This window comes from Spermophilus citellus, assembly GCF_964194105.1.
Source record: "Spermophilus citellus genome assembly, chromosome: 2".
Taxonomy (NCBI): domain Eukaryota; kingdom Metazoa; phylum Chordata; class Mammalia; order Rodentia; family Sciuridae; genus Spermophilus; species Spermophilus citellus.
The window spans coordinates 18,305,151-18,317,492 of record NC_138183.1 but is presented as its reverse complement, the minus strand read 5'-3'; the positions used below and the strand labels follow the sequence as shown (position 1 = coordinate 18,317,492).

General features: G+C 41.6%; 1 protein-coding gene across 1 annotated transcript in view; it reads left to right on the top strand.

Moving 5' to 3' along the window:
* The window catches only part of PAPPA (pappalysin 1), a 241,998-nt gene that overhangs the window by 218,870 nt on the left and 10,786 nt on the right, over window positions 1-12,342 (top strand). Inside the window, exons 20-21 of the mRNA XM_081282172.1 lie at window positions 4,859-4,930; window positions 9,396-9,494. Of these exons, the coding sequence (XP_081138298.1) occupies window positions 4,859-4,930; window positions 9,396-9,494 (171 nt within the window). The remainder of the gene's footprint in view (window positions 1-4,858; window positions 4,931-9,395; window positions 9,495-12,342) is intronic.

Sequence of the window (12,342 nt, the reverse complement as noted above, 5' to 3'; positions counted from 1 at the left end):
TTTAAAATCTGAAGTCGCTTTTTCTTTTCTTTTACTATTAACAACTGATTCTGACTGTCTTAGTCACTGGAGTGCCATAGCAAACATTTCCGCAGGTTGTGTAGCCTAGAAGGTGAAAGATTGAAAGTTTAGGATGAGACAGACTCTTCCAGCCTTGATATCTGAATTCTGGGGATGGAAGCTTTTCCCATCAGCTCCTAAGAAGCATGGCCAATCTGCCCCTGCAATGCTCTTTGCTGAGGGATGCTGGGAGATTTACATAAAATGTGTCCTTAGCATCCTGGTAGGAGAGCCTTTGGCTTTAACATAAAGAATGGGAGGAGAAAAGAGAGGAATGGAGTGAAATAGGGAATGAGAAGGGGAAGAGGCCATGTTTGCTAGGGCATTTCCATAGATGTCACCTCACTGTGGCTCTGTCACATCCAATGAGGACTGTACCTCACTTTACACTTGAAGATGAGGCTCAGAGAGGTTACAGCGGCCTGGTTTACATAACCAATGTAGTTGAATTAGCTAATTCTGCTTCATTACATCTTTTAAGTCAACCATCCTCCACATTTTGAAAAAAGCAGACACATGCAGTACATGCAGACAGAGGATGCAGAATTGCTTCCCTGAAAAGAAGATGACATGATGGACCACCATACCAAGAGTCTGAAGGTCAAAGGTAGAATGGTTGTGACTAGTAAGTCCAGTCCATCTTCCGTGTAGATGAAGATATCAGTTTCCCCGGAGGGGAAGCTTACAATGGAAGAGATGCAGCCAGAGTATATTGAGTAATTTCTCATTCACTCATGGACCCACTCATTCATTCACTCCTTTGCTCATTTGTTTGTTTGTTCCTTCATGCATAAACATTGATCTTGTACTTCCCAATGGCAGCTGTGCTTTAAACACTAGGGACTTCCATAACAGTACATGGAAGAAAGCCAGAAGCTCCGTGACAGATAACAAAAGGCTGATAACACTAATTGATAGGATTCACTAGGAGCAGGACCTGTAAGTCAAGGAAAAAGGAGAACTTATCTGAGTAGACATCTAAGAGGGGATCAGATCTGGGCCTCAGCACGAGGAGGCCCTCTGAAGACTCTCTCCCATGTCTTGGACTCTGGTTGGGACCTGTCTTCACTGGCCTTCATTTTTTAGATACTCTACTTCTCCTACACTTATCTTAGAGTCTCTCCACCTTTCTGAACCTTGATCTTCCCATTGTTTGCCTGAGTGACCTGTTTTTATAATGACAACTTCAGTATCTCTGAGACTTTGAAGTACCGTATGGTATTCAAAGCGTAGATTCTTGAAGTCAGACAGATTTAGATTTAATTGCTGTCACTGTGTATGTGTGTGTGTGTGTGTGTGTGTGTGTGTGTGTGTGTGTGTGCATATGATTTGGGGCAGGTTGTCTAACTTCTTGGTGCCTTGGTTTCCTCTTATGGAAACCAGAGTGAAAAATAATACCTATGAGGTGAAAGCTCCAAGCATGATGCTTAGAATATAATATTCATTTATTTTATAAATGGCCTGATCCTGGATGGAGACAAGAGGTGTTTGAAGCCTTCAACCTACCCTTATGAAATTTCAGGAATTGATCTGAAAAACCATTTCTTTTCTTTAACCATTTATCTCAGTGCATTATCATGACAAGCCTCTGACATTTCCAGTACCCAGTCATGTGATTCCTTTAGTTTTGGGCTAATGAGGATGATGGTGATGATGGTGTTGATGAGAGTGGTGGTGCTGATGGTGACAGGGATACTGCTGGTGGTGTTACTGATGATGCTGGTGGTGATGATGGCAGTGGTGCTGGTGCTGGTATGATGATGTTAATTGAAGCCAAGAATAAGAGACAAGTCTATTCTCCCTATCCACCAAGGCAGGAAATGGAGCCTTCTTACAAAATCTGGTCTGAAAATTCTCTGCCTGGCCTAAATATCTTCACTGGCATTTGGAGAAACAAGGCTGACATTTGAGGGGCCCCTTCTGGGATCTCTCAATCTGTGGCATAAACAGCTTAGCCTTTCCTTCAGCTCCCAGTGCCTGTCCCCTTTCCCAGTTCCCCCAGCACACATAGGGGCCCTGTAGTCAGACAGGTGGGGCGAGCAGCCCTGAGTAATAGTGGAAAATCCAGAAGCCTTGGAAAGATAAATAGGCTCACGCAGATAGTATAAAAGTCCTTTTTCTGAACTCACGTCAGGTAAACCTCAATTGACAGAAACTTGTACAACCACATCGTGACATTCCGACGGATGGATTCAATTAGCTCTTGGATAAACAGGGGGAAGGATGGGGATCCAGTCCCTAGTGGGTCCCCATCTTGCTGTTTTCTACCTCTTGAATCTTTACAATCACCTTCCAACATCTCTGGATTTTGGTTGGTGGCAGATTCAGAATCAGGAAAAAACTTCACTAAAGGGTTTCACAGAGGAGGAAAGCAGGTGATTTGTCCACTCTGGTACCATGGCTGGGAAGCAGAGGGAGGAAGGAATATGAAGTCCATTCACAATTCTCAAATATATATTTGCTTAAATATATATGTGCTCAAATATATATGTGCTCCAGGCCTGATCCTGGAGGGAGTCAAGAAGTGTTTGAAGCCTTCAACGTACCCTTATGAAATTTCAGGAATCGATCTGAGAAACCATTTCTCTAACCATTTATCTCAATGCATCATTATGATAAGCCTCTGACATTTCCAGTGCTCATTCACACATGGAAGAACCAAGACTCCTATTAGAAATTTACAAAGGAATATCAAGTTATAGTTGCAACTACACCTGCCCTACTCAAGATCTTTTGGTCTTCTCATAGACTACCTTTTGTGTGTATTGGGAAATGGTAGATGGTGTCAATAGGGAACCAGATAGAAGATGTCACATCGAGAAACAGATTGGCACATCATCAAGTGAAGCTCCTTGTTCAAGATCTCTAATTTAATTCAGTCTACACAAAGTTAACCCCCTAAATTAGCACTTAGCCTGGCACTGAGAGTTCTAAGACTCTGTAAGATAAGAGAACAAATGGGGATGTTATTTTTCATTGGTAAAATGGCCTCGACTTTGAGATGGATCTATTCCTTCATAACCTAAGTATTTATTGGGCTTCCTCTGTGTGCCAGGCCCTGTTCCAGGCATAGGAGATCTCACACACGAGCCAGTGATGCTGTGGAGCAGAACAGAAAGGCACCAACCCATTCCTAGCTTGGAGTCATGTGATTCCTTTTGTCACAAGCTTGCCAAGAAACCTAATTACACTTTGGCTTCTATATACGTCTGCCTTCAGGGAGAGAATGGGCTGGTCACATGGATTCCCCACATTCTGGCCCATATGACTGTTCATTTCTTAATTAAAATTAATCAATTGGCATTCAGCCAGGAGAGCGATCCCTGACCATATAGACCTCAGTTGTTGGTCCCTGACACAACTACCTCTCATTGTACAATTTTTTTAATATTTATTTTTTAGTTATAGGTGGACATGATATCTTTATTTTTATGTGCTAAGGATCAAACCCAGTGCCTCACACATGCTAGGCGAGTGCTCTACCTCTGAGCCACAACCCCAGCCCTGTACAATTTCATTTTTAAGAAAATAATCATAATCTAGCAATCAGGGAATCTATAGTGAGTAGAAAAGGAGCTTTTAAGATTCTTATGATAGTTCCTTTCTGTACAGTATTTTCTCTTACTAGTTTTGTTTATCATTCTTCTTTCACTTACTTTAAAAATATATCATCATGTTGGATTTTATGCTGTAAGCCGTTTTAAATCATTTCTGGAACAATTGCTTGTTTCAAACCTTGGTTTCTCTACTATGGAGCTTGGGGAATTTATTCTCCTGTGACACAAGATTAATGCCCACTTCACAGCAGGGTGGCAAGAAATAAAGAAGATAATGCATAAAGTAATTAGCACCACAAATACACTCAGTATATTTTAGTTGTCATTATCATCATCACCATCATCATCATTATTATTAAGGGAGGCTATAAATAAGTACATATATGCATATCTACAAGCGCTGCCTAAGCAGGTTGGGAAATGCACCACAGAGGAAGTAAGTCTTGGGAGATATTTAAAAGATACCAAAGATTCTTAAAGTGCCCAGATGGGGAAGGGTATTTTAATGAAGAGGAACTGCAAGAACAATATTCTGTTACAAAAGCTCAGGCAGCCTCAGCCAATTGTATCCATGTGATGAGGACAACAGGAAGGGTCCCTGCTTTGCTGGGGTTCCAAGCAGAGTTTGGCTTGCTCATCCTCCAGAGTACTTGCTCTCAAACCATCAGAATTATTAAAGAGGCTAGATTTGAAAATGAAGAGTCTAGGCCCTGAGATTCAGATTCATTAGATACATAACAGACTCAAGGAATTTGCCTTTTTAATTCTGATGACAACAGTCCACAGGTCCTGCTTGGAGACACCCTGCTCCACACCTTGCTCTCATCTCCCTGCTGTGGCCACATACACACATGCACATACACGTAGATATCTGCACACACTCACAAACACCAAACTCTACTTCTCCCACCTTATCCCCAACTACACCAATAGGTCCAAGATCAGTCAAGAATTTTCTGAAGGGCCTTTCTCTTCATGTTTCCATCTCCCAATTCCGCTTCTCCACAACCATTGCTCCTGCCAGGGAAATACAGAGTCATGACACATACGGTGAACGCAAATATTGTTTTAATCTTATGGCTCCTGTTATTACAAGTACCTGGGCAAGTTCTCCATGTAAATATAGGGTGAGGTCAGGACTTGGAAAGCCTGAGAGGTGGAGTGGTTGAATGTGGTGCTAACAAAGAGGTGGCTGCCTCCAATCCCAAACCCCTCTGACCTCTGTCTCCATCTCTCTGCAGAGAGTTGTCTGCACTGCTGGTCTCAAGTGGTATCCTCATCCTGCTCTGATTCACTGTGTCAAAGGCTGTGAGGTAAGTCTCAGGGAAATACTCCTCAGCTACCTAGAAATAATTCTAATGTTGCTATGCTATGCTTATGATGGCTACCATTTACCTTGCCAAAAAAGGGTCATGAATATCCATTGGGCAGACTTCTTACAGGGATTAGCAATCCCATTTTACAGATGCTGCAGTTGAGGCACAGAGACGTGAAGAAACATATTCAAGCTTACAGGTCATAGATAACAAAGCTAGCAATCCAAGGCAGGCTTTTCTGTTGCCAATGCCTGTGGCCTGCATAATGTTGGTTCTGTAAGAAAGGAAAGGAGGAAGGCAGTAGTGATTGAGCATCTCTAATATGCCAGGAAATTTATCATCATTACCACATTTAGCCTTTATAGAGCTACAGGAGGCAGTTTTTTTCTCATTTTCATTTTATTCATGACCTGTATTTGCAGATGAGTTCCTTGTGCCCCACATCTTAGTATTCACTCATTCTTTAACCACGGAAGTAATGTGGATGTCTTAGATACAACCATTGAGCTGAAATAGAAGAACCTTTCAGACCCTTGAGTGCACAGTTGACCAATTCCCTAAGTCTTGGCCTTATGGAGACCTGGACCTGTGTGCCAGTCGCAAGCTTGAAGGTGGCAGGTTCTTGGGATACAGATGTGTCCTCCAGAGAGGGCTAATGAAACCCAAAGACCTTTCTATGTGTCACTCTTCCCCCATTTGGTTCCTCTCAAATGGAAGTAGAAAAGAAGCTCAAAATCTCCTCCAGAAGGATGTCCAATCTCTGTGAGTCTCCCTAGAGCTCACCAAGGAAAATGCAGGTGAAAGGGACTAAATTGTGCTATGGAAAAATATGCACTTGATGGAACTCTTAAAATGGCAGGATAAGAAAGGCTCTTCTAGATGGTGTAAACCTAAAATTTGATTTTAAAGATGGGGAAATGGTGGCTTAAGCAGAAGCCAGGTCCAGAATTTGATGGATCTCCCACACTGGAAAGGATCTTAGTGTGATCTGGCTCTACTTGCTTTTTGTATAGACTAGGATATGAAGGCCAGAGAGGGGAGGGACTGGTCTGGGTTCGAACAGCATGAGAGCTACAGAGCCAAAGCGCGAGCCTAGGCCTCTGACTTCTGGGCTGCTGCTTTTCTCTTCCATGAGGCTACCCCCTGCCATGAGCCATTCCCCCATCTGTAAGTCTCACAAGACAGTCTGGCTACACACTTCTTTCTGTGAGGTGTGGCAGCTTCTCAGGGCACTTGACATTGCAGTATTGAAGAACTCCCACTCTTTCAAACTTCAGCCAGGAAATGGCAAAACCAAAACCTTGCGGCTGTTGCTTTCCTCCATCTCTCTGGATCAGCCCAGCATTTTTGGAAAAGGCAGCTTCAGTTACCTGGGCACCCCTTCTGCTGAGTCGGCAGTCTGGGCAACCAGTGTGACAGCAGAATTCGATCCCTCCTTTGACTCAGCAGTGAGGCCCCAGAGACCCTTACCTGTCAGGCTCCGAGCCCTGACAGTGATGCTTATCACTTTCGCCCTTGCAGGTGCCCCTGATCTTCTCCTTTCCTCCTTGGCTAAGAGTTAATAGTTTGTGTCTTATTAAGGGCTGAAAGTATGCTTAGAAGAGGAATAAATCCTGAGAGCAGGGAGGAATCATCAAGCTTTGAGTGTCTCTTGAGATAGCCAAGATAGAGAAAGTGTTTGGGGGGAGCGCTGAGCCCCTTCTCCTCTGCTCCTGGTTGTGTTCAGAGTTGATCCCTTGCTTGTCCATCAAAGTTTCACTGAGTGCCTATTATATGCTAGTCACTAGTCCAAGTTCTGGAAATACAATGGTTTTATTCTAATGAAAATAGTAACTATCACTCACCTGTGATATTTTCCTGTCCTTCATCCATCCATTCATCCATCATTTTATTAAGTAAACATTCACTGAACATTTATTTGATAAAAGTTTTGTTCAAATTACCATTTTGCTAGGAAATCTGGGGGACAAAAATGGATGACTCTTATTCCTTGTAAATAAAATAAACAATTAGAGAAAGACTCACAGTGAATAAAATAGGTGATTAAAGAGAGAATTCTAACACGATATACCAAGACTCTAACCAAAGCAAGGACAAGAAGCTGTTGAAGCACAGAGCACCCAGGGGGTGATTTAGGGAAGGCATTTTGGAGGAGCAATATTTGCACTAGATCTTGAAGGACAGGTTGTTTTCCTCATGTAAAATAGCAACAGGAGTAAAACCAGTGATGGGAGAAATTTCTAAGCAGCAGAGACTCTCTCATGCTGTTCCTTGTCTCTAGAAAGTCTCCATCCTCCACCCCCACCTAATTAACTCCTACTCATCTTTATCATCTCAACTGAAATGTCATTTCCTCAGGGACACCTTTACTGAGCTCCCTGACTAAATCAAACGCGTTACTCTAATAGCATCATGTACTTCTCCTTCATATCTCTTATCAGAGTAGAAACTGGCCAATTACATGTGTGATTATTTGATTAAAGACTTCTTCTTCACTAGAATGTAAGGTCTAGAGGTGAAGGAGATAGAAATGTTCGCTATTATGTCACTTTCCTTAGTGCAATGTGTATATAGCAGGCATTTGATAAATAGTGTTGAATAAAGGATGGATATGTGGATGGATAGTCAGATAGCTGCAGGAAAGGCCACATAGGGAAAGTAGCTAGTAATGAGAATGGAGATTTTTTTGCAGGAGCCAAATTTAAAAAGAAAAATAACCACTTTCATTTATATATGTATATATATATATATATATATATATATATATATATATATATATATTTTTTTTTTTCTTTTTCCTCCTTCTCTTCTCTGGATTACTCATTACCAAGCCAGTTCCTTTCATTCTAAAAGGAGACCATTGGTCCTTCATCAGCCTGTCCATATACTGTATGAGGAAGAATGCAAGGAGCAGAGCCCACATGCAGACCTCCTGAGGCACAGAGGAAAGGATTCAGCCCTTGTCATTTGTTCCCCTCTGTTCTAACATGAATGCAATCGTGTGCTCATCGTGGTAGTCACAGCAGAGTCACAGCTGGGCTCAGCCACGGGCATGCACACTACACACCTGAGCTCAGCCTTTACTTATTCTTAACTCCATCTTGCCAAGATATTTTTTACAATCTAATAATATGTAATGAAAGGGATTCTGGCCTCTTGAGTTAGGGCCCACGCTTTGTGAATGAGAATTTGGAGCAGAGATGCAAAATCCAGGGATGCTACAGGGGATGGACTCCTTATGAGCTTGGTGCTCCCCTGAGCTGTCAAGATGGGAAGGAGAGACCACTAGATCATAGGTGATATGCTGCAACGTGATGGGCTGAGCTAAGTGATGGCATCTTCTTTCCCATCAGTGAGTCACAGAGCATCAGAGAACCATCCCTAGCCACAAAGCTTTCTAGGTGACCGGGGTACAAAGATGAATTGGATATTGCTCATGTTCTTAGGAGCTCAGAGACTTGCTTCTGCTATAAAAGCATAAACAGCCACAAAATATGGTGTGCTAAGTGTTGGGATAGGGAACATAGAGGTGGTAGGGGAATCAAAGGGACACTTCGTCTAAGATGACTCTGGCTTCAGACCAGCCATGATTTGACCCCATCATCTTTTCTTCATCTTTGAAGCATCACAGGATTGAAAGAACACAGAGGGAAAAAAAGAAAAGAAGTAAATCAGTACCATCTCGAATATTCTAGAGTGGTGATTGAATGAAAGGAAGAAGATACGGAGCCAGATTAGATTAAATAACTACTCTTTTTCTGCCAGTGTGATTTTTGACCAAGTCTCTTTCTTACTGTGAGTCTCAGGGTCTCCATCTGTAAAGTGGGAATGGTAATGTCTACCTCACATACTGTTGAAAGAAAGAAAAAAAAAACACTTAAAACATGTGGCGTCATGGCTCATTATGGTAGTCACATAACAGAGTCTCTTTATACTTCTCTGTTGGGGAATCCACCCTTAGGCACAGATCATTGTGCCTGATTCCTATGAGTTCTTAACGTTTTACATTTATGATTCCTGAGCTGTTTTTATTCAGGTTCCTAATTTATTTGCATATATTTTATTATGAATTAAATATTTAATGACTCACTACCAGGAAAAGTGGGGAAGGTGAGCTCAAACTTTCTTAATTTCTTCAAGTAAAATGAGCCCTCTGTGTCAGAGAGGAGGCGGTGATCTTTCCTATGGCTTGGTATACTCCACCACACAAGAGTATGTTTCTCTGCAAGACAACACTGCTTTGGAGAAAAACATGGCAGACAACAGTGTTTATAAATAGTAAAAAATGATTAACTATCCAAGGGGGTGTTGGGATTTGAAGACAGATAAGCTTACTGGATGTTTGTAAGATTAGAGACTGAAATGACCATAGAGGCCTCCATGAGACTCTGAGGACAGCCTCCACTCACTCCGGGCTGATCACGAAGCCTTGTTTCCTTCCTGTTTGTCTCCTCCTCTGTAGCCCTTCATGGGAGACAATTACTGTGATGCCATCAACAACCGAGCCTTCTGCAACTATGATGGTGGGGATTGCTGCACCTCCACGGTGAAGACCAAAAAGGTAGGCCAGTGTGGGGTGCTGGGCAGCCTCCTCCTGCACGCCTCTGCAGCTTGCTGGCCAGGGTCACTCCTACATGCTGGGTGACCCATTGTCCTGGTTGTGTTAGCGCTCTGTCTTCAAGCTTTGTCTCGTTTTATGTTTTATTCCTTTAGTCAAAAGTTAGGCTAATAGCATGTGCTGGGCCCTGGATGACCTTGGCTGATGTGGTCCTGAGAGCTTAGAGTCAGCTATGGAAGCCAATAAATAAGTACTTTGAAAAGGTAATTGCATTTGCTATGAGGGCCCAGGTGAGGCATTAGACAGGCCCTGCAGAGAAAGCTGTATCTATACCTAAACTTGAAGGGTAAGGAGAAGGGGTAGGGAGGTGGCAAAGAAAGAGTGTTTGGGGATGGTAATTTCTACCTCACATGTACTTTGGAATGCAAAATCCTAGAGAGAGAATTTATGTATTAGGGAGCAGTGGCTGAAGTCTGGGAGGAGAGAGAAAATGGAGCATCCCCAATAAGGACACATGACCTTGGAGCGTTTTATCACCCATTTTGTTTTCCCACCCGTGGAATTGGGAGTGGAGGAGAGGGGGGATACTGGTCATGATTTTCTTCCTTTGCTATTTGGATGCACACAGGAGCAATTCAGTAAAACTGGAGCATTTGAGTAAGATGCTTATCAAACACTCATGGAAGAGTGGCTACCTCTGTTTGCCTCCTGTCTATAGCTGGCATCAGAGTTTGAGGATCCAGCCAAGAGCTAAGGGGTGCTAAACTCACCCAACCCAAGTTGAGAAGCATGTGGTGAATGAATTAATGGGAAACTCTTTCTATATTTACACTCATCTTTAAAGTGAGATGAAGGGCTGTGGTTGTGGCACAGTGGTAGAGTGCTTACGAGGCACTGGGTTCGATCCTCAGCACCACAAAATAAAGTGAGCCGAAAAGTCCTTCCATCTCAACAATCATTTGCACTCGATCTTCCTGTAAAAGTCAGGCCAAGAATCATAGTCAGTCTTGGCTGAAGTTCTCTCTGTGTTTATCTGCCATAAACTTCTTATTTTATTAGTGGTACGCTGAGGCCCATGAGGAGGAATGATTTGTGCAATGTGGCAGAGTTGAGTAATAAACCCAGAGCCAGTCTCCTGGCTTCCAGTCCACGTCCCTTTATATGCAACATCCTTCAGAGTTGGTTCCTTCGAGAAAGATGCTCTGACTGTAACATTCAGGGATGAATAAGGACACACTCAAATGGGGGCACTGTTGCTGGTTGACAGAAAGGATGCTAGGGTTCCCTAGGATCATTCATTCCTGTGTAGCAATGAATTTTAGGATGCTTACCCTTTTCTCCAAGGTTTTGATTGTTTTATAGAATACTGAAGGCATACATTGTTTGCACAGGAAAATAAAATTTGCTTTCTATTAAAAATTTTATTGTCTTTCCTGATTATGAAACAGTATATATTCTATCCTTTGGAAAGTCCAGAAAGAAGAGAACAAAAGAATTTATTTACTGGGGCTGAAGTCATGGCTCACTTGTAGAGCGCTTGCCTAACATGTGAGGCACTGGGTTCGAGTCTCAGCACCACATATAAATAAATTAAATAATAAAGGTCCATTGACAAGTAAAAAATATTTTTTAAAAAATGAATCCATTTATTGTCCTAAAGTCCAAAGATAGCCTCTGTTTTCTTTTTGGCATATTTTGTATTTCTTTTGGGTGTATTTTCTGTGTATTTTGTTAAGTTTGAAGATATATGTGTGTATGTATATATCACTGCATTTATAGATTGGGATCTTGTCTTATTTGGTTTTATTGACTTAGCACAGCAAATCTTATATATAATTATATAATATTAGTGTGAACTTTCTGACTGTACTTTTTCTGTATTATTGTTTATCATATATGATGGTGATTACAGGAATTTATTTGCTTCCACTTTTATTTTTAATTTTTCACTTATTTCAGTTTTTTACAATTATAAATAATGGCACTCACAAACATCTTTGCACATAAATACTTGTTTCTTTACAATTGATCCTTAGGATTGAAATGACTCAGATAAAAGTTGTAAACATTTTTATAGTTCTTGATACCTCTTTCCAAATGAATGTATACCATAGTTATCTCTATTTCATTCTATTGGAGTAGGCTGTTTTTGAAAATGAATGGAAAATGAAGTTTGTTTTACATAGAAGTTTCTATGGAATTAAAGCTATCTTACACTATCAGTATGAGAGAACAGCTCTCTCATTCCCCTGACTACTGCCACTTATGTACTAAAATATAAAAATAAAATTAAAACTGGGGTTTATTTTAGGTGAGATATCCTTAAATATATTTACTCTTTATTACAGAGTGTACAGTAGGGAGACGAAGTCATGAGATTGAAGTGTAAACTCCAAATTTTTATAGTAACTTTGGTTTCAATATGTGTGTGCATATATGTGTGTGTGTGTGTGTGTGTGTGTGTGTGTATAATTTTTTTTTAAGAAGGCCTGTCTCCATTTGTGACTCTTGAACTGGGGTCAGTTGCAACAATTTCAGGCTCCAGAGTCCTGAGATCAGTACCACCTCTTCTCAAAGGACCCCTCATTATAAATGTGGTTTGAAATTTTTGTCTTAAAAGTTTCTCATCTTCCACTTTAAATATTTTTCCTTTCCACTGGCAAGACAGCAGAAGGAAGATGGCTAGCCTTCCTTCCTCAAGTGAGCTGAATGTCCACTGAGCATCTTTTGCCCAGCTTTGGGTCAGGCTGTGTGCACATGGTAGGATCCAGGCAGACAGGGCTGCTCCTCTTGGGAGACTTACTGTCTACAAGGGAGCCTGATATGAAGCAACAAGCTATATGACTACGCA